The following is a 27,917-nucleotide window of genomic DNA, read 5'->3' as shown; positions in this document are numbered from 1 at the left end:
AACGTTTTATTTACCAGTTAGACCCAGTGACCAAGCTAGCATAAAGTAGCTACCCTTTCACAAGTGTCTTCCTGACATCAAATGTCTGACAATTTTCTCCAGCTCAGTGATAAGCAATCAGAGGTTGTTTTATTTGGCCCCCTCCTTGATAGAACCCAGATTGTAAATAACCTTGGTCTTTTGTCCATCAATGTATAGCCTACGGCCAGAAACGTTGGTGTCTTTGACCCTGACCTAAACCCTGAGCTGCATGTAAAGAAGATTGTTCAGTCCTGTTTTTATCATCTAAGAAGTATAGCTAAAGTCAAGTCTTTTTATCTCAGTCACTGATCTGGAGAATGTTATACATGCTTTTTTTTCTCCTCACCCCTAGATTACTGTAAGTCATTGTATACGTGTCTCAGTCAGAAATCACTTCACAGTCTACAGTTCAAAATGCTGCAGCACAGCTTTTAACAGGCACCAGAAAATCTAACCATATCAAACCCCATTTTAGCTTCTTTACACTTGGCTACCAGTAACTTTTTTAGAATACATTTTAAAATTGTATTAATCACGTTTCAGGCTTGGTTCAGCCCCATCCTGTATCTCTGATCTTTAATCCCCCTACGAACCAGGATGCAGCCTGAGATCCTCTGGCAAGGCACTGTTGACCATTACAAAGTCTAAGTTGAAAACTAAATGTAACCAGGCATTTGCCATTAGGGCCACTAGACTTTGGAATGGTCTGCCAGGGGAGATCAGGCTTGCAGATTCAGTGCCTATTTTTGAATCCCATCTGAAGACGCACTTTTATAAAGATGCTTTTAATGTATGATTTCAATGTATGATTTTAACTAATTAATGTATAATGAATCTTTTTTTCATTCTCCTTCTTCCTGTCTTTGTTTCTTTTCTTAGTAATTTTATTGTATTATTTTATAATACATTTTAAGCAATTTGTTACATATATTGAAAGTGCTATACAAATGTGGTTGTCGTTATTGTTATTATCATTATTATTATTATTATTATTATATTCATGACCCTTGGATCCATCCTCTACCTTTAGTGCTTCTGGAAGTCTCCCAGGAAAGGATCTCCAGGTAGTCTTCCATATCTTAACATGCACAAGGCGTCATTCAAATATTTTGATGATTGGTGTAAAGCAAAGTTTCAGTTGATCAGTTTCAGTAGAGGAAAGGTAGGGGTGTTCGGGCTTCCAGCTGAGCCAAGACAGAAATGAAAGTGTGGTATTTCGGGATGAGTGGAAAAGGTTGGTATTAAACACTTGAGCGCCACACCGGGGATTCTCACCACTCACTCTCCCCTTGGGGTTTTGCGGATTCGTTTTATTCTTTCTTCCCACGTCTGTCCCAATTTTACCGAAATCCTCACCGGTGAAAATCCACCCTACACTTAACGGTAGCGGCTAGTCAAAGTGTCTAAATGAACGTCTACCTCAGATATATATAGTCATATATATATATATAGATATATAGATATATATATCACACACACACAACCAAGTTGTGTCCAAAAGAATAAAAGAAAGTGTGAGAGTGAGTCAGTGAGAGGAGATCTGTTTTATTGAGGGGAGTTCATGCATGGCATGGCTTACGGGTGGGGTTTCGAGAGGTGGTGGTGGTGCTGTGGTGGGAGTGAGTGTGGGCTTTTGAAGATTAAGTGGGCGGATTAGTGTTATCTGAGCTTCTCATCTCCCCCCTCTCTGTTTGTCCAGGTCGACAGAAATACAGAGGGAGAGACTTACCAACAGCATAAAGCGGAATATCCCAAAGCGATCGTCTCAGGAGAGAACGGGGGAGAACACAGTATGCAGGCAGCATGGAACAGGTGAAGGAGCAGCGGCCCTTCTGCTCGCTCTCCAAGAGCCAGAGAGACCGGGAGAGAGACCACGAAAGGGAGCGGGATCTGGAACGGCGTTACACCGCATCATCGACAGACAGAGAAGGGGCCTGCCGGGTGCCTACACAGAAGTCCTACAGCTCTAGCGAGACGCTGCAGGCCTACGACCATGACCCCGCCCGGCTGCTATTCTCAGGCCGAGTCAAGGAAATGGCCTATCAGGAGACCAATGACTACGGCAGACCAGGTCAGTAGAGTCACAGCTCTATTCCAATGATATGAAATCATTGCAATACGCCCATTATATGCTTAATAATGGGCGTATTGTATAGATATCATTTGTTTAGATGAGATTTGATTCAGATTTCATATGTGTATTTTTAAACATAATTAACTTGGGAACACATGGAGTTTGGTAAAAAGAAAATTGTGAGAATATAAATTCATTGTCTACAGTTTAGCTCATTGACATAGAAAATATTTTTGATACTGTATTAGTAAGTCTGATGTTTTGTCTTAGGTAAGGTATCCCATGGGTTTCTTTAAACTGGTGGTGGTCTTTATCTTCTTGTATGATCAATTTACCAGCATTCATAGCTTGTCACTTGAGGTTTTTATTAATCCATGATGAAAAGTAGAACTCTTTTCGATCTGTGCTTGAACTATGTACACATCCAAACAAAATTATCACCACTCCACTTCACATACCAATGATAATTACCCATTAAACTGCTGAGCAAATAACCCCGCTTTTTAATTGGTTGTTGGCAATTGGCAGGAAATGTTCATAATAAGAATAACGTGTTATAGCGATTCTTGTTGATCTATGAACAGATCATAATTAATGACATATTTCTCATAGATTCCTGCTAATTGGCGCCAGCTGGAAATTAATAGCATTCTAATTAGGCTGTGGGACGAATGTTAGTTTTCCCTTTATTTCTCGATCAACTTAGGACTTTTAGTGAAAAGGTAATGAGCTATTGGACTTATTTTCACCTCAATGATAATTCAGTTGGAGCACGATTGCGAATTAGTACTTTGTGTTTGAACAACATGTCCTTGTTGAAATGTAAATCACAACTCCAAATACTGAATGATTCAGTTGAATTAGAAATTATTATGTGAAATGTTTATCTGTTTAGAAAAAAGTTAATTCACAACTTGGACCTTAATAAAAACCTAAAACTATACATTTGACTTATTATCCTATGAAGTTTGAAACGTTACATAGAATATTGTCAATGTATCTTATTGCTCTGTTGCAGTTTTTACCTTACAATGTTCTTTGTCAATTTCACTTGTTTTTAACGGACTAACCGGTAAACTAAATATAAATGCAAGAAACTGATTTTTGTAAATTATTTTATTAATTGCTATTGTACTTATATTAGTCTTACTACTTGCATTGTCTGCAATGGTATTTTAAATTAATATGGGTAAAATACATGTGTGTAATCTTATGCCGCATTAATTCACATTTTCAAACGTTCAGCTAGAAGAATAAAAAATACAAATATTAATGGAAAACTTTGACTGTACATTTTCCCCAAAAATACATTTTAGAAAATAATTACAGTGAACAATAATTTATATTACTTGGTATAATTGAATTTTGTCCACACATTTAGAAATGTTACTTTGGTAGATTTTTTCTGTTTACTTCAGACCACATTTTGTATTTACTCAATCCAGCATTGACAGTGTAAATTTCCATGCATCTGTTTTATCGCTTTTTGTTTCTATATTAAAGCCTCACTTTAAGTTCAGATTTACAAACGATTAAGAAGACACGGAGCCGTGAATCTGTTACAATTTACGATTTAGGTAGTTGGACCCAATGAGTGGGATCATCTTTTCCTTGAGTACTCTAGAGGAATGTTGTTTTCAGACGGTTTGTTTTAGGTTCAAGTGTAAGGTCATTCCCGATAATCCTCAAAGAAACAAAAATCCTATTTACTTCTATCTTAACTGACAGCATTTTAGCAACATGGACTCGTATTCAAGTCTGTTCATATACACCCCCAGGAAGAACATAACACCTTTTTAAATGTTTTCTCACAAGTGAGCAATTACATATTGTCATTTCACATTTTCATAAATTCTTAAGTCAATCAAATGTATTTATAAAACCCTTTTTACATCAGCCAATGTCACAAAGTGCTATACAGAAACCCAGCCTAAAACCCCAAACAGCAAGCAATGCAGATGTAGAAGCACGGTGGCTAGGAAAAACTCCCTAGAAAGGCAGTAACCTAGGAAGAAACCTAGAGAGGAACCAGGTTCTGAGGGGTGGCCGGTCCTCTTCTGGCTGTGCTGGGTGGAGATTATAACAGTACATGGCTAAGTTGAAACGTTCATAGATGACCAACCGGGTCAAATAATAATAATCACAGTGGTTGTATGAAACAGGTCAGCACCTCAGGAGTAAATGTCAGTTGGCTTTTCATAGCCGATCATTCAGAGTTAGAGACAGCAGGTGCTGTAGAGAGCGAGAGAGAGAGTCGAAAACAGCAGGTCAGGGACAAGTTAGCACGTCCGGTGAACAGGTCAGGGTTCCAGAGCCGCAGGCAGAACAGATGAAACTGGAGCAGCAGCACAACTAGGTGGACTGGGGACATGGCTAAGTTGAAACGTTCATAGATGACCAACCGGGTCAAATAATAATAATCACAGTGGTTGTATGAAACAGGTCAGCACCTCAGGAGTAAATGTCAGTTGGCTTTTCATAGCCGATCATTCAGAGTTAGAGACAGCAGGTGCTGTAGAGAGCGAGAGAGAGAGTCGAAAACAGCAGGTCAGGGACAAGTTAGCACGTCCGGTGAACAGGTCAGGGTTCCAGAGCCGCAGGCAGAACAGATGAAACTGGAGCAGCAGCACAACTAGGTGGACTGGGGACAGCAAGGAGTCATCAGGCCAGGTAGTCCTGAGGCATGGTCCTAGGGCTCAGGTCCTTGGAAAGAATAGAAAGAGAGAGAGAAATAGAGGGAGCCTACTTAAATTCACACAGGACACGGGATAAGACAGGAGAAATACTCCAGATATAACAGACTGACCTTAGCCCCCCGACACATTTATTTATCCGTTATTTTACCAGGTAAGTTGACTGAGAACACGTTCTCATTTGCAGCAACGACCTGGGGAATAGTTACAGGAGAGAGGAGGGGGATGAATGAGACAATTGTAAACACATAAGCTATTGCAGCATAATTATGTTTGGGAATTACATATACTAAGGCATTTGTGAGTGGAAAGCGGCAGTGCGTTTGGACAATTAATAGACATCTGTTGTCCAAGACCAGAGTCTACGCAGTGTCACATTGGTGTAAAGGATCGGGAGACAGGCGCAGGCATGCGTAATAGGGGTTTTTATGGACTAAAATTCCAGCGTGCCATGTAAAGGCACGGGGATGAAGACCAAACAAACACGTATACAAAACACAGGGTTGAAACCCAAACAAAAGAGCGAGGTGTACCTCAAATAAATAAACGGGGCGCACAATGATACCACACGGGACGAAACCCGGAATCATCTGCACAATACAAGTGGCACGAAAGCCAAAACAACACAGCTCAGGTACTCACACGACCAACAGACATTGTAACAATAATCGACAAGACCATGGTGAATAAAGGGCACTTTTATACAATTACTAATCAAGGAAATGGGGACCAGGTGTGCGTAATGACACATTTCCGGAGGTATCCGTGACACGCAGACCGGTGTGCCATAGCCAATCGGAGCTACAGTAGGCCTTTTTGCAAACAAGGCATTTGCCACTCAGGTCTGCCATCATTCACTTTGAACTGGACTGTGTGTTTACAGGTAGCTGCAACAGCACGACGTTAGATCATTAGAACGCATTCGCCAAAGCCACAGAATACACCTTAATGGATTTTTGCAAATATATAAATACCACGGGAGTCCTCTTACATTTGGGAACTTTACAGTCCTATTGATCAAACAACCATGAAAAGGTAGGCTCTCTCTCCCTCAGTTATGCACATCAACAACAACAAGATCAACGACTAATGCTAGCCAGAACAAGATGAGCTAAAATATAACGTAGGAACATTTAGATGAACTCTCAAACTTTTTCAGCTCGTCACAATTGCACTAATAAACAATGGGGCATTGTAGCTTACTTGTCCTTCTGCAGCTTGCCTGCCAGGAAATGAATTCTTGTCCCAACCAAACTCCCAAGCTTACTGGCTAAAGTTCCTCTGTCCAGTGTCTGTGTTCTTTTGCCCATTTTTTTATATTTTATTTTCATTGGGCAATCTGAGAAATGTCTTTTTCTTTGCAACTCTGCCTAGAAGGCCAGCATCCCGGAGTCGCCTCTTCACTGTTGACATTGAGACTGATGTTTTGCGGGTACTATTTAATGAAGCTGCCAGTTGAGGACTTATGGGGCGTCTGTTTCTCAAACTAGACACTTTAATGTACTTGTCCTCTATTCGGGTTAGATACAGTTGCGCTATTCTGTGAAGGGAGTATTACACAGCGTTGTACGAGATCTTCAGTTTCTTGGCAATTTCTCGCATGGGATAGACTTAATTTCTCAGAACAAGATTAGACTGACAAGTTTCGGAAGAAAGGTCTTTGTTTCTGGTCATTTTGAGCCTGTAATCGAACCCATAAATGATGATGCTCCAGATTCTCAACTACAGTGCCTTGCAAAAGTATTCATCCCCCGTGGTGTTTTTCCTATTTTGTTGCATTACAACCTGTAATAAAAATAGATTTGTTTTGTATTTCATGTAATGGACATACACAGTGAAATAAAAAAAGAACTTGATTCAAAGAATGTAAAAAAAATTAAAACAGAAAAGTGGTGCGTGCATATGTATTCACCCCCTTTGCTATGAAGCCCCTAAATAAGATCTGGTGCAACCACTTACCTTGAGAAGTCACATAATTAGTTAAATAAAGTCCACCTGTGTGCAATCTAAGTGTCACATGATCTGTCATATTATCTCAGTATATATACATCTTTTCTGAAATGCCCCAGTGTCTGCAACACCGCTCAGCAAGGGGCAATATGAGACCAAGGAGCTTTCCAAACAGGTCAGGGACAACGTTGTGGAGAAGTACAGATCAGGGTTGGGTTATAAAAAAAATATCCAAAACTTTGAACTTAGCACGGAGCACCATTAAATGCATTATTAAAAAATGGAAAGAATATGGCACCACAACAAACCTGCCAAGAGAGGGGTGCCCAACAGAACTCACGGACCAGGCAAGGAGGGCATTAATCAGAAGAGGCAACAAAGATAACCCTGGAGGAGCTGCAAAGCTCCACAGCGGAGATTGGAGAATCTGTCCATAGGACCACTTTAAGCTGTACACTCCACAGAGCTGGGCTTTATGGAAGAGTGGCCAGAAAAAACAAAGCAAACATATTTGGTGTTCGCCAGAAGGCATGTGGGAGACTCTCCAAACATATGGAAGAAGGTACTCTTCTAAAATTGAGCTTTTTGGCCATCAAGGAAAACGCTATGTCTGGCGCAAACCCAACACCTCTCATCACCCGGAGAACACCATCCCCACAGCGAAGCATGTTGATGGCAGCATCATGCTGTGTTGATGTTTTTCATTGGCAGGGACTGGGAAACTGGTGAAAATTGAAGGAATGATGGATGGCACTAAATACAGGTAAATTCTTAAGGGAAACCTGTTTCAGTCTTCCAGAGATTTGAGACTGGGATGGAAGTTCACCTTCCAGCAGGACAATGACCCTAAGCATACTGCTAAAGCAACACTTGAGAGGTTTAAAGGCAAACATTTACATGTCTTGGAATGGCCTAGTCAAAGCCCAGACCTCAATCCAATTGAGAATATGTGGTATGACTTAAAGATTGCTGTACACCAGCGGAACCCATCCAACTTGAAGGAGCTGGAGCAGTTTTGCCTTGAAGAATGTGCAAAAATCTCAGTGGCTAGATGTGCCAAGCTTATAGAGACATACCCCAAGAGACTTGCAGCTGTAATTGCTGCAAAAGGTAGCTCTACAAAGTATTGACTTTGAGGGGGTGAATAGTTATGCATGCTCAAGAGTTTCAGTTTTTTTGTGTTATTTTTTGTTTGTTTCACAATAAAAACTATTTTGCATCTTCAAAGTGGTAGGCATGTTGTGTAAATCAAATGATACAAACCCCCAAAAAATCCATTTTAATTCCAGGTGGTAAGGCAACAAAATAGGAAAAATGCCAAGGGGGTTAATACTTTCGCAAGCCACTGTAGTCTAAAGAAGGCCAGTTCTATTGCTTCTTTAATCAGGACAACAGCTTTCAGCTGTGCTAACATAATTGCAAAAGGGTTTTCTAAAGATCAATTAGCCTTTTAAAATGATGAACTTGGATTAGCTAACACAACGTGCCATTGGAACACAGGAGTGATGGTTGCTGATAATTGGCCTCTGTACGCCTTTTCTATTCCGTTAGAAATCAGCCGTTTCCAGCTACAATAGTCATTTACAACATTAACAGTGTCTACACTGTATTTCTGATCAATTTGATGTTATTTTTATGGACCAAAAAAAAAAATTCTTTCAAAATCAAGGACATTTCTAAGTGACTCAACTTTTGAACGGTAGTGTACATAGCGAATTGATATCTATCACACTGCTTCTCTCTTATTTAGCTATTTGCGCCTTACAGATTGTGGTTGTTGTGGATGGCTGTTCACAAATCTAAATGTGTATTTGAACCCAATAGTGGTTGATTTCAAGAAGTTTAAGTTGCTTATCAATCATTGTTTTTGAAACCAGTGGACAGCCTTTGAAATATATGCTCAAGCAACATCTGCATAGTGCGGATACCGTGGAATAAAAGTGAGGCTTTTTGCTCCTTCTAATTCATGCTGATAAAAAAAATATATTTTGTAAAATAATAGTTAAGACATCAAAACTATGAAATAACACATTTGGAATCATGTAGTAACCAAACAACTGTTAAACAAATCAAAATATATTTTATATTCTTCAAAGTAGCAAAGCTGTCATCAAGTCAAAGGGTGCGGCTACTTTGAAGAATCTAAAATCTAACATATATGTTAATTTGTTGTCACGTTCCTGACCTTATTTCCCTTGTTTTGTATTTATTTAGTATGGTCAGGGCGTGAGTTGGGGTGGGCAGTCTATGTTATTTGTTTCTATGTTTAGGTTTGTTCTTTTGGCCTAATATGGTTCTCAATCAGAGACAGGTTTGTCATTGTCTCTGATTGGGAGCCATATTAAGGTAGGCTGTTTTCACTGGTTGTTTGTGGGTGATTGTTGCTGTGTCTGTGTTTGTTCGCCACACGGTACTGTTTCGTTCGTTCGTTTGTTCCTTCCTGTTCGTGCGTTCATGTTTTATATGTTCTCAAGTTCAGGTCTGTTCACGTCGTTTATTGTTTTGTAGTTTGTTCAAGTGTTTTTTTCGTCTTTGTTTAATAAACGATAGTATGTATTCAAACCACGCTGCGCTTTGGTCCGATCCTTGCTCCTCCTCAGACGAGGAGGAAGACGAACGTTACATTTGTTTAACACTTATTTTGGTTACTACATGATTCCATATCTGTTATTTCATATTTTAGATGTCTTCACTACTATTTTAAAATAAAGAAAAACCCTTGAATGAGTAGGTGTGTTCAAAGTTTTGACTGGTACTGTATATCCATTGATTCTTGAAGAATATAACTTATAAATGCCTCATGAGCTTAGTTCACCTGTCACACTGAATGACAACCCAAAATAAGCTTGTTTTCCCCCCGATTTTTTGTAAACATTGCAAATGTAAACAAAAACTGTATAGCCTCATAACATGGTTAAAACAATCATTTTGATATCATTGATGGTCAGTCCTTGCATCCATAGCTCTGTTTATTAATCTGAGAGTGGTTACATTTCTCCAGGTCCATCCCTCAGCTTTTAACAAAAATAGGCCGTTTTGTTATTATTTTATCTGTGTATTTGCCCTTTAACCTGTCAGGGAACGGGGTGAGCGGAACGCCAACAGCCAATGAAATTGCAGGGCGCCAAATTCAATCAACAGAAAATCTCATAATTCAAATTTCTCAAACATACAAGTATTAGACACCATTTTAAAGATAAACTTCTCGTTAATTCAACCACAGTGTCAGATTTCAAAAAAGCTTTACGGAAAAAGCAATAATCTGAGTACGGCGCTCAGAGACCAAAACATGCCAAACATATACCCGCCATGGAATGCAATGGAACTCAAGCTAACTCTCACGTGAACGCACATGGTCAGCTCATGGCACTCTGGGAGAGACCTTACTCAATCCCCTCTCATTCGCCCCCACTTCACAGTAGAGGCATTAAACAAGGTTCTAAAGACTGTTGACATCTAGTGGAAGCCTTAGGAAGTGCAATTTGACCCCATAGACACTGTATATTCGATAGGCAAAGAGTTGAAAAACTACACACCTCAGATTTCCCACTTCCTGGTTGGATTTTTCTCAGGTTTTCACCTGCCATATGAGTTCTGTTATACTCACAGACATCATTCAAACAGTTTTAGAAACTTCAGAGTGTTAATATGCATATATTAGCAACTGGGACTGAGTCAAGTTTACTCTGGGCACGCTTTTCATCCAAATGTGAAAATTCTGCCCCCTATCCCAAACAAATTAAACAGCTGCATATTATCAAGATATCAGTATTTTCAGTAGTGCTCAAAGCATGCCATTCCATGAGCGCAGCATTCATTTTTCAACTCGAATCAATGAGCCCAATCGTCCTCCATGACAACAAAATCATAAACAGTAGGGCTGGCTAATAAGTCCTTAGTTTTGGGGTTATTCTCAGGTAATACAATTTGGCTAATCTATACTTCTGTATTTCTAAGTCCTATTCTTGAAATCAAGGGGTATAACATTTATTGTAATGACTGGAATTCTGATAGACTTTGGTTTTTAATGTAAAGATATAATTTCATATTTTTATTATTATTATTATATGCAGTAGAAAGCGATGTGTTAGAAGAAGCCTACATAACCAATCCATAAAGTAAAATGTAACATCTATATATGGCCAGCTATGTAAACTTTAACATTGAGTTATCCTGCAATAGATGTTGTTCAATTGGAAACATACATGTTTGTCTTCTTCTAATGCCTTTTAAGGGGAATGTAATCTGAAAGTAACTGAATGTAATCAGAATATGTTGCTGAGTTTAGGTAATCCAAAAGTTACGTTACTGATTACAATTTTGGACAGGTAACTAGTAACGGATTACATTTAGAAGTAACGTACCCAACCCTGCCTACTTCCCTTCTAAGAACAGTCACACAATTTGAAAGCTATACACCGTCGCAGATATTCTGGGTTTAGGATTGGGGTTTGATAACATTGTTAAATTATCAGGCTGCTATTAAAAAGCACATTCTTTTTTTGATTTTACAGGACGGGGCTTCTCACTGAGGCAACTTGGGATATGTGAGCCCTCCACACGCAGAGGCCTGGCCCTCTGCCCTGAAACGGGCCTCTCACACCCCCTTGGTCGCTACTCCAGAAGAACGGTCCCCATAGAAAATCATGAGCCCACATCCCCGGAACGTACCATGGCTCTCTGGGGAAGGGGTGCCAAGTCAGGCCAAAGCTCGTGCCTGTCTAGTCGCTCCAACTCAGCCCTTACCATCACAGACACGGAAATTGACAATAAGTCGGACAACGAAATCGGTAAGTCTGACAAACCTTTATTAGTTAAATGTGAGCCCCCTAACTCTTGTTTTGAGGGGATATTGTTTAAGTACGAAGTTTAAAAAAAGAATCACAACAAATGTTCATCCTAGTCAGCAGTGTGTTATAGTCTTTCATTGGTGCTCAGGAAAACATTCATTTGTGGAAGCGATGAATGGTGGGTTCTGATTGGTGCAAGTGGTATTTGGAAGGGCAAGAACAGGCATGTGCAGCTTCTGTTTGGGGATGAAAGCTATGTTTCATGGCCTTTTGTGGATAAGAATTTGGTCTACCAATTGAGTGGTTGGTAGTCACCTGGCCCTCTCCACAGGGAAGTAGGGGAGTTTTGTAAAGTTTCCCTATGGGCTAGCTTGTAATCAAAGATAGCTTTGTAAAGAGTCGGTCAGAGATTTTGCTTAGAAATTCCACAGTGGTTGAACGAGAACACACAATAGCTGATTAAGTAGGTTCAATGGTTTGAAGTGCAATGATCTTGCTCGAAACCCGAAACTTGAGACTGTGGTATTCTTTTGAAGAGAGATCTTCTGTGCATCGAATGCGGGGTAAACAAGTATATTCCTTTAAGGTGGAACTAACTACTTTGCAGATATGAAACAAACAGACAGTAATATCAGGCAACAATATCAAATTCCCAGTTTATGCTACAAAACGAACTTTGTAAGAGGTTTTAAAAATAGGTTATATTTGACTCAAAATTCCATGACTTAGAGCAAGGCACTGTTAGCAGAATAGATGGATGGAGCTCAATGCATTACTAATATACTGTAATTCACCAATACATTTCATGGTAGTCCAAAGAATATTGCTATCAGGTTGTAAATCACACCTGGCCTGGTACATTTTTTGCTGCCTCCACCCATTCGGGATGCACTGTTTCAGTTTCATTGACTCAATATCAAGTCATTGATATTGATATAAAAGCAGTTATGAAAGCTAAAGCTAGCTTTTTCAAACTCAAACTCAAAAAAGTTATGGGACACTGTAGTCCATGGATTAAAAGAGCACCTCCTCCCAGCTGCCCACTGCACTGAGGCTAGGAAACACTGTCACAACCGATAAATCCACGATAATTGAGAATTTCAATAAGCATTTTTCTACGGCTGGCCATGCTTTCCACCTGGCTATCCCTACCCCGGTCAACTGCCCTGGACACCCCACAGCAACTCGCCCAAGCCTCCCCATTTCTCCTTCACCCAAATCCAGATAGCTGATGTTCTGAAAGTGCTACAAAATTTGGACCCCTACAAATCAGCCGGGCTAGACAATCTGGACCCTCTCTTTCTAAAATGATCTGCCAAAATTGTTGCAACCCCTATTACTAGCCTGTTCAACCTCTCTTTTGTATCGTCTGAGATCCCCAAAGATTGGAAAGCTGCCGCGGTCATCCCCCTCTTCGAAGGGGGAGACACTCTAGACCCAAACTGCTACAGACCTATATCTATCCTACCCTGTCTTTCAAAGGTCTTCGAAAGCCAAGTTAACAAACAGATCACCGACCATTTTGAATCCCACCGTACCTTCTCCGCTATGCAATCTGACTTCTGAGCTGGTCATGGGTGCACCTCAGCCACGCTCAAGGTTCTAAACAATATCATAACTTCCATCGATAAAAGACAGTACTGTGCAGCCATCTACATCGACCTGGCCAAGGCTTTCAACTCTGTCAATCACCACATTCTTATCGGCAGACTCAACAGCCTTGGTTTCTCAAATGATTGCCTCGCCTGGTTCACCAACTACTTCTCTGATAGAGTTCAGTGTGTCAAATCGGAGGGCCTGTTGTCCGGACCTCTGGCAGTCTCTATGGGGGTTCCACAGGGTTCAATTCTCGGGCCGACTCTCTTCTCTGTATACAACAATGATGTCGTCTTTGGACACTGTGCTAATTAACCTCCAGACGAGCTTCAATGCCATACAACTCTCTTTCTGTGGCCTCCAACTGCTCTTAAATGCAAGTAAAACTAAATGCATGCTCTTCAACCGATCGCTGTCCGCACCTGCCCGCCCATCCAGCATCACTACTCTGGATGGTTCTGACCTAGAATATGTGGACAACTAGAAATACCTAGGTGTCTGGTTAGACTGTAAACTCTCCTTCCAGACCCACATTAAGCATCTCCAATCCCAAATTAAATCTAGAATCGGCTTCCTATTTCGCAACAAAGCATCCTTCACTCATGCTGCTAAACATACCCTCGTAAAACTGACTATCCTACCGATCCTCGACTTCGGCGATGTCATTTACAAAATAGCCTCCGACACTCTACTCAACAAATTGGATGCAGTCTATCACAGTGCCATCCGTTTTGTCACCAAAGCCCCATATACTACCAACCACTGCGACCTGTATACTCTCGTTGGCTGGCCCTCGCTTCATACTCGTCGCCAAACCCACTGGCTCCAGGTCATCTACAAGCCTTTGCTAGGTAAAACCTTGCCTTATCTCAGTTCACTGATCACCATAGCAGCACCTACCCACAGCGCGCGCTCCAGCAGGTATATTTCACTGGTCATCCCCAAAGCCAATTCCTCATTTGGCCGCCTTTCCTTCCAGTTCTCTGCTGCCAATGACTGGAACAAACTGCAAAAATCGCTGAAGCTGGAGATTCTTATCTCCCTCACTAACTCCAAGCACCAGCTGTCAGAGCAGCTCACAGATCATTGCACATGCACATAGCCCATCTGTAAATAGCCCATCCAACTTCCTCATCCCCATACTGTATTTATTTATTTCTTTTGCTCCTTTGCACCCCAGTATCTCTACTTGCACATTCATCTGCTGCACATCTATCACTCCAGTGTTTCATTGCTATATCGTAATTACCTCACCACTATGTCTTATTTTATTGCCTTACCTCCCTTATCTTACCTCATTTGCACACACTGTATATATACTTCTTTTTTTCTACTGTATTATTGACTGTATGTTTGTTTATTCCATGTGTAACTCTGTTGTTGTACGTGTTGAACTGCTTTGCTTTATCTTGGCCAGGTCGCAGTTGTAAATGAGAACTTGTTCTCAACTAGCCTACCTGGTTAAATAAAGGTGAAATAAAAATAAATAAATATGTTGGACAAAAACTGACAAATGTAACAAAAGTTGGAATGTGAATACAATCAAACTAGCAATGGCAATGATCACAAGTCAGTCATAACATGGCTAATAGATTAGTGTATCAATAATGTAGCAATTTATTTAGCAGGTTAAAAAGACTTGAGCCAATACAAGCTAGCTAGCTGCTGGTAGGATGTCGTCATTGGATAAGTGACCAACTTTTTCCCCTCATATCGTTTTTCGGTGGCTACAGCTAGAGATGCCGGTGCCATTTAGTTAGCTAGCAAGAAATGTGAATCGCTTTGCTAGCCAACTAACAATGCTGAACTTGAACGACTGTTATCCCCAGTTAGCATGTATATCTCTTAGTTGTCAATCACATGTATTTGACGTGATCAAAAGGGCATGCAGGCAGTTCCCATTCAGTTGTCAAAGCGTGGGTTGGGATAAGCATGCATTGGCAGGCAAGTTGCAGAAGGGCGAGCAGGCTACAATTCCCAGTCTATTAACAGTGCAATTTTGACAGCCCACTACAAGCTGAAAAAGTTTGAGAGGGTTTATCTACTCTTGCCCCATTAGACTCATCTCCCTCTGTCTAACATTAGTTGTTGATCTTAGGGCAGGAGAGATAGCATACCTGTTCATGGTTGTTTGATCAATAGGACTGTAAAGTTCCCAAATGTAAGAGGACGTCCGTGGTATTTACATATTTCCAGAAAACCATTCAGGTGTATTTTGTGGCTTTTGGCGAATACTTTCTAATGTTCTAAAGTCACGCTGTTGCTGCTGCCTGTGAACACTGTCCAGTTCAAAATGAATGATGGCAGGCCATTATTCGGTTTTATTTGCTGCAGTGTCTATTAATTGTACAAACACACACGGCCACTTTCCGTCTATATATTGCTTTAGAATTTCCCCAAATGCCTAACTCTACGTAATTCCCAAACCTTCTATGAAAGTATGAAAATATCTAAGTGCTCGCTTGTAAGAAAAAAAAAAAAAAAGGCGTCATATTCTTCCTGGAGGTGTATATGAACAGATTTGTATGAGTAAAAATGTGTTCATATACACCCCCAGGAAGATGACGCCTAAAACGCTGGCATTTCCACTTTAAGTGATACATCGTTCTTTTATTTTGATTCAGATAGGGTATTTACTGAAGAGAAAATTACTCTATACAGCTATATCAAAACAGTTTGTTTCGTTGCTTTTGCTGCGTGTAGAACGTCAGGTACTTTCAGTGTGTAATATTTCTTACAGTGAACTGCATTTGTTCTGCATTCATCACTGATTTTTCTAGAAAGTACAATGTTTTGCCTTCAACTGGTTTAATTTGAAGTTAAGTTATTGTCTAATACTTATTTGTTAATGTCTCTGTGGTATTATATTTTCTGCACATCAGCCATGGTCTCGGGTATTTTCTTGGAGCAGTTTTGAAAGCTTAATTCTTTGCTACTGTTGGTCTAATTTAAGGAGTACTTTTTTTAAAAATCTTTAATGCTCTCAAAAAGCATATCAAATCTGTTTACCATAGTTGCCTGTATTGTCATTGTCATGTACAGTGTTTTGCTACAGTATCACCATACTTTTCAATCAGTATTACCAAAGGTACACAAGAAAGAGGCAGATGATAGTGTTTGATTATTTAAGGACTTTCGTCAAATGCCCGGAGCATGTAGGAAGGGTACATGGTACAAAGGAAATATTTTGTGTTCAGCCTCGATCAATTCATATTTCAGTCATGTTCAAACTCTTGAGACGTGGATCTGAGATGTGGATCTTTCGCCTCTCTGAAGTGCCTCTTGATGAGCTCTCCCAGACCCACCCTCTTTGGCTCATATAACATTATCTAAGAAAAGATCATCTCCAACTGTGTACTTTGTGACAACTGCTGATGTAAAAAGGACTTTATAAAGTACATTTGAATTTGATTGATTGATGGAAAAAAACAAGTGTAGTGATCGAAACCATGAATGTTTCCACAGTCCACACCTGCTTGTTCACACATTTCCTTTCAATTTATGTGTTCTCATAAAAAAAAAAATGAAAGCCCCACATTATTTATGTGATGCCATATAATGTCTTTCCAAATAACTTATTGACAACTTGTAATGGGAGTAAAACAAGAGATTTGAGGGACCTTTACAAGGCACCTAACAAGGTGCTTTCTTATCACTTTTTCCGCCATCTTTGTTGCAGCTGTAGCATGCGACGCATGAAACCCCCCCAATCTCTGTGGCTCGGAAAGCGCATGGAATTTGCTGATTTCAAAAGGCCCTCCTTTGACTAGAGAGCTCTGAACTGGTCTCCTACCCCCCGCAGCCTCTCTCCTTTGGTATCTCTTTTGGAGATGTCTGGAGGGCTGCCGCTGATTGTGTCTTGTTAGTACGACTCCCCACTGTGACTTTTATCTCGCCCACTTTCCCCATACTATTTGAATCAAAGGGAAAGTAAACAGTACGCGTGCTACGTCTTGTTCGCAGGTAGCTAAGCTACCACCCTTTCGAGAGGTGCGGCAAGATGCCCCGAGTTCTCAAATTGTAAATAATGCGCCAATCAACAACCGCATCGTTGATTAGTTATCGTGTTATTCATATATCGTATCCGACGCCTTCTTTAATTTTCTACTGGAGCAAAAAAAAAATAATAATAATAATAATGTCCCACTGTTATAGATCTTGTTCTTTCTCTTTTTGTCATGAAGCATTACACTTTCAACTTTTACTATTTAATGAAGCAGCTAAGAGAAACGACCCATCCAAAGGTTTCCATCAACTGAATAGGCATATGGAAGCCGTTAGAAAGGGGCGTTCAGATCCACTTATTCATAAATGAGCTCAATATTTCATTGTAATTCACACCATCCTGGGCAGTGCGAGACACATACTTGACTACTAGAGACTACTAGAGTCTTGGCAGACTGTTGGTGCATAGCATTTGCAACTGTTAACCCCCTGATCCAAGGGTAAGATCAAAGATGACTAAGATCAAAGATGGTCTTTGCTGGCCGTGTTTCGTCCCAAAAGAATCCAGAGAATTTAGGTCCGGATTGACAGATGAACTTTTTTTGTTTTGCGATGTTGGTTTGTTTGTTGTTGTGTTGGCCCTGATGACGGGTAATTGTCTGACAAATGAATTGAGATGTTTGTGCCGAAGCATACGCTGTCGACTACAATCCAATGCCTAACGAACCAAATTCTTCAAGACATTTTTAACAGCTGTTTTATGTTATGAATGTTATGTGTCTGTGACATTTTCAGTGCACTAATTGCAAAATAAGTCAAATTTATCCAAACAAGACAGCCACCAAAGATATCTGCCAGTTTTACACACCACTCAATTGAATCACATGAGAAGACCGCACAGCACGCACCAGAGACCTGTTGGGTGTGTGTTTGAAAGCACCTCACACGCCCGTACACACGGGTGCACACACTGGGAGTCTAACAAACGAATGTGACGCAACATCACTCAAATCACCTGCCTCAGACCCGTGTCACATCATTTGACAGTGGAATCTTTCTATTGATCATGGAAGACAAAAATGCCCTCACACCGCCTACATAATTCAATAAATTGTGAATATACAGAATAAATAAGTTTAGTCAAAGGGTTTGACCATCTGTGATGTGTTCGAAGAAAACTCCTATCTGGATGCATAGCAAGCGTTCACATCTTCCCAGAGAGCTGAGAATGTGTCACCGTGTTATGAGCCACAGATCCTCGTGACCTGAGCGCCGACCACATCAAATTGCAAGCCAGGCGAGGTGTTTCGTTTGATGTATCGTCTTTATTTTCTCCTCTTCTGTCCCATTAACTGCTCCCTCTAAGAAGAGTTAACTCTTATCTTTTGTCGCGGTCTTTTGTCCACATTTTGTTACGTTACAGCCTTATTCTAAAATGGAATGCATTGTTTTCTCCCCCTCATCAATCTACACACAATACCCCATAATGACAAAGACATTTCTGCAAATGTATGAAAAAAAACTGAAATATGACATTTACATAAGTTTTCAGACCCTTAACGCAGTACTTTGTTGAAGAACCTTTGGCAGCGATTACTGCGTCTATTTGGGTACAAGCTTGGCGCACCTGTATTTGGGGAGTTCTTCTATTTCTCTCTGCAGATCCTCTCATGATCTGTCAGGTTGGATGGGGAGCGTTGCTGCACAGCTATTTTCAGGTCTCTCCAGAGCTGTTCGATCGGGTTCAAGTCCGGGATCTGGCTGGACCACTCAAGGACATTCAGAGATTTGTTCCGAAGCCACTCTTGCATTGTCTTGGCTGTGTGCTTAGGGTTGTTGTCCTGTTGGAAGGTGAACCTTCGCCCCAGTCTGAGGTCCTGAGCGCTCATCAAGGATCTCTCTGTACTTTGCTCCGTTCATCTTTGCCTCGATCCTGACTAGTCTCCCAGTCCCTACCGCTGAAAAACATCCCCACCGTTCCAGGACCTAAGTAAAAACCATGGCTTGGATAAACACTGTTTTTACAGGTAACCACAGGTTGCTACTTTTTAAAAGAATAAAAGTGATTGACCCTCAGGTAACTCAGACATTGATCCAAGTATTCACTAGCGCAGACAACTTGGATTATCATAGAAAACTATTTCAAATCTTTACTTGGGTATTTTATCCTCAAAGAAACACTACAAACTATATTAAACAGAAATGGGAGGAGGAACTTGACATTGAAATAACTGATGAAACATGGTTGAACTTATTAGAGACTCAACAAAGCTCCACCAACTCAAGGTCATGGAGAGAATTCTGTTGGCAGAATGTTATACGTTTCTTCATAACACCTAATGTAACGGGCTTCCTCCTTCTCTTCATCCGAAGAGGAGTAGCAAGGATTCGACCAAAATGCAGCGTTGGAGTTATACATATTATTTATTACAAGGAACAGACGAAGACGGAAAAACTCTTGAACAACAATACAAAACAACAAACGAAGTAGACAGACCTGGACTACGAACTTACACGTAACGAAGAACGAACGAACCAGTACTGACTACAAACAAAACGAACGAACGATACAGTCCCGTATGGTGCAACAAACACAGATACAGGAAACAACCACCCACAACAAACAATGTGAAAACACCTACCTTAATATGGCTCTCAATCAGAGGAAATGAAAACCACCTGCCTCTAATTGAGAACCATATCAGGTCACCCATTAACCAACACGAAATACATAACATAGACTGCCCACCCAAACTCACGCCCTGACCGACTAACACATACAAAATAACAGAAAACAGGTCAGGAACGTGACACCTAAACTGATATCAAAACAGACTGACTCCCAACACCCTTGTTGGAGAGAATGCGGGCTATCAAGAGCGGATCACATACATATATTTTGGTCCTGTCCTGCAATTGAAACTTACTGGGGAGAAATAAGATCTAACATTGGAAAAATAATGGGGTTTGACATAGAACAAACACTAATTTCTATGTTATTGGGTGAAATACCTGATAACTTACACAATAGAGAAAATGACCAGGTGAAGATCCTACTGGCAGCCAGTAAAAAGGCTTTCGCTAGGAAATGGCTACAAAAGACTCTTCCACCGCGACACAATGGATAGACATTGTTAAAGAAATACATTATATGGAGCGTATGACCTTTGCTTTAAGAACACAAGAGGAGAGAGGTCAGGAATACTGGGGAAAATGGGTATCGTACTTAACAATGGTCTAATTCAAAGATAATGTTCCTGTAACTAATCTTGTGAACGTATGATGTGCTGTACCTGCCAGAACTTATTAATGTTTTATTTAAACAATTTGTGTGTTCTTCAATAAAAACAAAGTAAAAACAAACAACAACAAAAACATCCCCACACCATGATGCTGCCACCACCATGCTTCACCGTAGGGATTGTGCCAGGTTTCCTCCTGACGTGACACTTGGCATCCAGGCCGAAGAGTTCAATCTTGTATCTCATGGTCTGAGAGTCTTTAGGTTCCTTTTGACAAACTCCAAGCGGGCTGTCACGTGCCTTTTACTGAGAAGTGGTTTCCGTCTGGCAACTTTACCATAAAGCCCTGATTTGGTGGAGTGCTGCAGAGATGGTTGTCCTTCTGGAAGGTTCTCCCATCTCCACAGAGGAACTCTAGAGCTCTGTCAGAGTGACTATCGGGTTCTTGGTCACCTCCCTAGGAAGAGTCTTGGTGGTTCCAAACTTCGTCCATTTAAGAATAGAGGCCACTGTGTTCTTGGGGACCTTCAATGCACAGAAATGTTTTGGTTCCCTTCCCCAGATCTGTGCCTCGACATATTGCTGTCTCGGAGCTTTATGAACAATTCCTTCGACCTCATGGCTTGGTTTTTGCTCTGATATGCACTGTCAACTGTGGGACCTGATATACAGTGGGGTAAAAAAGTATTTAGTCAGCCACCAATTGTGCAAGTTCTCCCACTTAAAAAGATGAGAGAGGCCTGTAATTTTCATCATAGGTACACTTCAACTATGACAGACAAAATGAGAAAAAAAATCCAGAAAATCACATTGTAGGATTTTTAATGAATTTATTTGCAAATTATGGTGGAAAATAAGTATTTGGTCAATAACAAAAGTTTATCTCAATACTTTGTTATATACCCTTTGTTGGCAATGCCAGAGGTCAAACGTTTTCTGTAAGTCTTCACAAGGTTTTCACACGCTGTTGCTGGTATTTTGGCCCATTCCTCCATGCAGATCTCCTCTAGAGCAGTGATGTTTTGGGGCTGTTGCTGGGCAACACGGACTTTCAACTCCCTCCAAAGATTTTCTATGGGGTTGAGATCTGGAGACTGGCTAGGCCACTCCAGGACCTTGAAATGCTTCTTACGAAGCCACTCCTTCGTTGCCCGGTTGGTGTGTTTGGGATCATTGTCATGCTGAAAGACCCAGCCACGTTTCATCTTCAATGCCCTTGCTGATGGAAGGAGGTTTTCACTCAAAATCTCACGATACATGGCCCCATTCATTCTTTCCTTTACACGGATCAGTCGTCCTGGTCCCTTTGCAGAAAAACAGCCCCAAAGCATGATGTTCCCACCCCCATGCTTCACAGTAGGTATGGTGTTCTTTGGATGCAACTCAGCATTCTTTGTCCTCCAAACACGACGAGTTGAGTTTTTACCAAAAAGTTCTATTTTGGTTTCATCTGACCATATGACATTCCCCCAATCTTCTTCTGGATCATCCAAATGCTCTCTAGCAAACTTCAGACGGGCCTGGACATGTACTGGTTTAAGCAGGGGGACACGTCTGGCACTGCAGGATTTGAGTCCCTGGCGGCGTAGTGTGTTACTGATGGTAGGCTTTGTTACTTTGGTCCCAGCTCTCTGCAGGTCATTCACTAGGTCCCCCCATGTGGTTCTGGGATTTTTGCTCACCGTTCTTGTGATCATTTTGACCCCACGGGGTGAGATCTTGCGTGGAGCCCCAGATCGAGGGAGATTATCAGTGGTCTTGTATGTCTTCCATTTCCTAATAATTGCTCCCACAGTTGATTTCTTCAAACCAAGCTGCTTACCTATTGCAGATTCAGTCTTCCCAGCCTGGTGCAGGTCTACAATGTTGTTTCTGGTGTCCTTTGACAGCTCTTTGGTCTTGTCCATAGTGGAGTTTGGAGTGTGACTGTTTGAGGTTGTGGACAGGTGTCTTTTATACTGATAACAAGTTCAAACAGGTGCCATTAATACAGGTAACGAGTGGAGGACAAAGGAGCCTCTTAAAGAAGAAGTTACAGGTCTGTGAGAGCCAGAAATCTTGCTTGTTTGTAGGTGACCAAATACTTATTTTCCACCATAATTTGCAAATAAATTCATTAAAAATCCTACAATGTGATTTTTGTTTCTCATTGTGTCTGTCATAGTTGAAGTGTAGCTATGATGACAATTACAGGCCTCTCTCATCTTTTTAAGTGGGAGAACTTGCACAATTGGTGGCTGACTAAATACTTTTTTGCCCCACTGTAGACAGGTGTGTGCCTTTCCAAATCATGTCCAATCAATTACATTTACCACAGGTGGACTCCAATCAAGTTGTAGAAACCTCAAGGATGACAAATAAAAACAGGATGCATCTGAGCTCAATTTCAAGGCTCATAGCAAAGGGTCTGAATACTTGTAAATAAGGAATTTATGTTTTTTAATTTTTTTAATACATTTTAATTTATCCATTATGGGGTATTTTGTGTAGGTTGTGATCATAAAAAAAAATCCATTTTAGAATAAGGCTGTAACGTAACAAAATGTGGAAAAAGTCAAGGGGTCTGAATACTTTCTGAAGGCACTGTATATGGGACAGTGTAGCATCCTCATCCATCTCCTGAACCCACTATGCTTTCTATTTCGGTGGATTACAGAGAAAGCTTGGTGGGGAATATTTTGTTGCTGTTTCATCGGGTCAAGGATCAAATTCCATTGGAACTGAATTTCTGTCAATTATATGAGAAGACTAGTGGAGCAGAGGGCCTCACTTTGAGAAGATTGATATCAAATTCATACATTGATGACCTCTTATTTCCTAAAATGACATGTTGTCAATTGAAATTTCAATGAATCCTGTGTGGTTCACTGGAATTAAACCCAACCTTGCTGTCCAAACCGATTGCTTTTGTCATTGTTGGTAAGCAGTTGCATACGTCAGACCAAACTGCACATTATGCTATTATAATCAAGACCTACTCTAGAATTGTTTTAATTACCAGACATGCTATAGACTGTACTCAAGAGAAATGGCTAATTTCATTTCAACAGGCAGCCTAAAGGAGTTGCTGTATTAGCCACCAACATGGAAACAGTTAGGTGTCTATTTCTCAACACATGTCAAGGAAACGGGTTCAGGCTGTGGGTTGAAGGCTGTGCTGTATATATAACTGTCTAGATCTACTTGTCTTTTTCCTTTGTTTTGAACAGAGTTGGCACCATTAGCATCTACTCAGGTGAAACATGTTCTAATTCTGATCAATGGTGGCTTTTCCCCTGTTGATGCACAGCATTATATTGCTGTATCAATCATAGCTTTTGTAGACATGAGAGCAAATCAAATGCTACGGGTAAAGACTACTTGTCAAATGGCCAAATCACCTTGATGCTTATTGACGCTCCCATGTCGACTATAAACGCATATGTTTTAAATGACAACTCGGAGATATTGATCTGAACGAAAAATGGTTGGCTAGCCATTATAATACTTTGTATCCATGACTTGTTGATAAGATAATTTATGGAAGCATAAAAGCAGCTATAAAGAGTGATTTAAAAATCATATTACAGACATGGCAGGCTTTAAACATGATTCACATGAGGGGAATGCACATTAAGATCAGTCTGATAGACAGAGGACACGCATGCTGTGAATATTCATGCAGTGGTGTTTTAAAACGTCAAACGATTACATTCATCATCAAACAGAAAACTTCCCCTTTGATGATATAATGTCTGGATTGGAGAGTACATGTGCACACACTTAGGCATGCGGACCCATGCACGCACACACACATGCACGCACACACAGACACGCATACACGCACATTTTTACATGCGAGAGAAGGGTCAGCGTACAACGGAGGAAATAGAATGAGCCATTGAGATGATTGATCACATGACTGTGACCACAGGGAGGACAGTGTTACTTTCATTGTCAAACTCATTATACCGTAGAGTCCTCCTCTACTTTTCTTTATCTATATTCTTTATCTTTTACACTCAAGTACAGACCTTTTCCTGCATAAATGCACACATGCAGGCACGCACGCACGCAGGCACGCACGCAGGCACGCACGCAGGCACGCACGCACGCACGCACACACACACACACGCACACGCACACGCACACACACACGCACACACACAGCGAGTGATACTGAACATCTTCAAACCTTAAATGTGAAGAATCTGTATTCCCCTTTGACTGTATATCTCTTCATACCATGTACAAAACATCCCCTGGCTATATACATAATATATTTTGTATTCTAAGACATCTTCTTGGGCTAGTTTAGAAAGATGTTCGAGCTACATGTACTGTAATGTAAGGGATGCCTTTCAGCCCACAGTGGCTTGGAAGTGGTTTGGAGAGGAGTATTCTGGTCGTGATTAAAAATGAATGGTATCAAAATACATAAAGCATTTGTCCCAGATTGAAGTATCATCAAACTGTGGTCACTTCAGCTCCCAGGACGGAATTATGTCATGGACGATGGAGGGTTTACTCAAATAACCGTCTGTTCTCAATTCAATTCATCAAGTCACTAATGCCAACCTAAGCACTTTACAGATATAGATTGGAGTGCAACGGTTGAAATTGTATATTGCGTGACCGATTCATTTCCAGAGAAAACCGCACTCCCTTGTCAGCATGTCCTTTATATCCTCTACGTCTGAAGACAGCTCCAACATAGGCCTCAACCACCAGGCCATTGAATCATTGCCTTTTATAATAGCTGAAAAAGAAACAAGCATGAAACAGAATCTGTAGTGCAGTCGATTGAAGTCGTTTCACTTTGAATGGTTTAGTTCTTAAAGTGGTACATTCACAGTATTTACGAATGTATATGGTTTTGCGCATGATATTAACTAGAGTCTACAAGGGCATATTTAGGTTATTTAGTACCTTTTCAGCAGTCTCCGTCTAGCCTCTGTCTAGTATTGTGATGTGGTTTGATTGACCGCAGTCCTAAAGAAAAATATTCCTTTCTCCCTTGCTCTCGAGTGACGCAGCGGTCTAAGGCACTGCATCTCAGTGCTCGAGACGTCATTACAGACCCTGGTTTGTCCCTGGGCTGTATCACAACCGGACGTGATTGGGAGTCCCATAGGGTGGCACACAATTGGCCTAGTGTCGTCTGGGTTTGGCTGGGGTAGGCTGTCATTGTAAATAAGATTTTGTTCTGACTTGCCTAGTTAAAATAAGGTAAAAAATTCCCCATGCTGTTACTGCAGATATGTTCTCAGTGGAGATACTGTATGTTCTCAGTCAACTTACCTGGTAGCAGTAAGAGTTCAAAAATAAACCGCGAGCTGCCGGTAGCTGACATGCCATATCCCAGCATGGGACCCTGTGTGGTGTATTGATCTGGCCTGCGGGTCTTCAGTAGAGGTTAGGGCACTCTCTGGCAACAGTGGAGGTCACTCAAATAAATTAGTCAGGTTGCCTTCTAGCAGCTCGGAGGTAACAGCCCATTCATCTTGGTAACCCACTGTGTCCTTTTAGTGGCCTCAATAGTGGGATTATTAGACAATGGGGCAGCCAGCACAGGGGCAGCCAATGCCGGGGGGCTTGGCAAATATGTTATAGCGTTGGCTTAGCTATTGTTTTTTTTCTTTCTCTCGGTTCTTGAAGAATCTGTCTACAGGGTTTTGCATATGCCTTATTCAATCTCCACTGGCCTCTGTCTATTCTTCTTATAGCTCTTGAACCAGTAGCCTAGCCCAACGCGTGTCACAGAAGTAACAATATAGTTTGGTCACTTATTTTGAGCAATTAAGAAATATACACTGTGTACAAAACATAAGGAACACCTGCTCTTTCCATGACGTAGACTGACCAGGTGAATCCAAGTGAAAGCTATTATCCCTTATTGATGTCACTTGTTAAATCCAATACACTTCAATTAGTGTAGATGAAGGGCAGGAGACAGGTTAAAGAAGTATTTTTAAGTATTTTTAAGCCTTGAGACAATTGAGACATGGTTTGTGTATGTGTGCCATTCAGAGGGTGAATGGGCAAGACAAAGATTTAAGTGCCTATTTACTGGTGCCATGAGCATCACTTTGAGTGTGTCAAGAACTGCAATGCTGCTAGGTTTTTCACACTCAACAGTTTCCCGTGTGTATCAAGAATGGTCCACAACCCAATGGACATCCAGCCAACATGACACAACTGTGGGGAGCATTGGAGTCTACATGGGCCAGCATCCCTGTGGAGAATGTTGACACCTTGTAGAGTCAATGCCTCAACAAGGCTGTTCTGAGGGCAAAAGGGGGTGTTCCTAATGTTTTGTACATGATGTAATCACATTGGCTGGTGGTAAAAATGCAATAAACGGGAATCATCGGTTCTCCCCACGCCCAATGTTTATCAAATCAATTTTTATTTGTCACATACAACAGGTGTAGACCTTACAGTGAAATGTTTACTTACAAGCCCTTAACCAACAATGCAGTTTTAAGAAAAATACCTTAAAAAAAGAATAAATAATTTGTCTGTCCAGGCTCCTTCTTAATCAAGCTGTTTGTTGTGCCCCTTCAGAACCCAAAATACACTGAGTGTTCAAAACAATAGGAACACCGTCATAATATTGAGTTGTACCCCTTTTGCCTTCATGGACTACAAGGTGTCGAAAGCGTTCAATAGGGATGCTGGCCCATGTTGACTCCAATGCTTCCTACAGTTGTGTCAAGTTGGCTGGATGTCCTTTGGGTGGTGGACCATTCTGGAGCGTGAAAAATCCAGCAGCGTTGCAATTCTTGACACAAACCGGTGGTCCTGGAACCTACAACCATACCCAACAGGGGTTCAATGGCACTTGAATATTTTGTCTTAGCCATTCACCCTCTGTCTCTAGGCTTAACAATCCTTATATAACCTGTCTCATCCCCTTCATCTACACTGATTTGACATCAATAAGGGATCATAGCTTTCACCTGGTCAGTCTATGTCATGGATAGAGCAGGTGTTCCTAATGTTTTGTACACTCAGTGTATCAGCTTGTTTTATTCTGTTGGTTAACAAAATAAATGCCTCAAAACATGGTTAAAAATGTATTTTGATATCATAGATGGTCAGTCCTTGCATTCATAGCTCTGTCTATGAATTTGACAATGGTTACATTTCCCTAGCCCCATCCCTCATCTTTTTATCGAAACAACGGCAGGGAGAATGATTTTCTATAGTTTCTACTGCTGAACGCCACTTTAAAAGATGCACCAAGGGACAGCATAATATTCCTGGAGTAGTTTCTCTGTGTTTTCTCTTGAAATAAGTGCGAGGATGACATTTGGGACTTCATTATAATGTTTGTAGAGAGAATATTTCTTCCACCCCTCTGCTGCATGACACAAGATATTTACTGTGGTTGAACAACATTACTCCCAAATAATAAAATACATAGTCGGGCCTCACACAGAAGCCGTGTTACACTTCAGATTAAGCTTTGGTGGTGGGACTGATAACGTTCGACATAATACATCACATCTTCCTAGCATTCTGTTACAATGTATCATCTTCCCTTTTGCAATATAGCCTGCTGCGCTATTTCTGTTTTCGCACCAATGTGAACATCATGCTACACCATAGTAACCCATACACA

The 27,917-nt window shown here is 40.9% G+C and overlaps 1 protein-coding gene across 1 annotated transcript in view; it reads left to right on the top strand.

Annotated features, from left to right (window-relative positions):
- The first annotated feature begins 1,824 nt into the window (after positions 1 to 1,824).
- Positions 1,825 to 27,917, top strand: part of LOC120061875 (teneurin-3-like) — a 178,857-nt gene continuing 152,764 nt past the window's right edge. The window contains exons 1-2 of the mRNA XM_039011653.1: positions 1,825 to 2,092; positions 11,253 to 11,528. Of these exons, the coding sequence (XP_038867581.1) occupies positions 1,825 to 2,092; positions 11,253 to 11,528 (544 nt within the window). The remainder of the gene's footprint in view (positions 2,093 to 11,252; positions 11,529 to 27,917) is intronic.

This window comes from Salvelinus namaycush, chromosome 17 (genome assembly GCF_016432855.1).
Source record: "Salvelinus namaycush isolate Seneca chromosome 17, SaNama_1.0, whole genome shotgun sequence".
Classification (NCBI taxonomy): Eukaryota; Metazoa; Chordata; class Actinopteri; order Salmoniformes; family Salmonidae; genus Salvelinus; species Salvelinus namaycush.
Note: the sequence above shows the minus strand (reverse complement) of the source record. Positions and strands in the feature narration are given on the sequence as shown.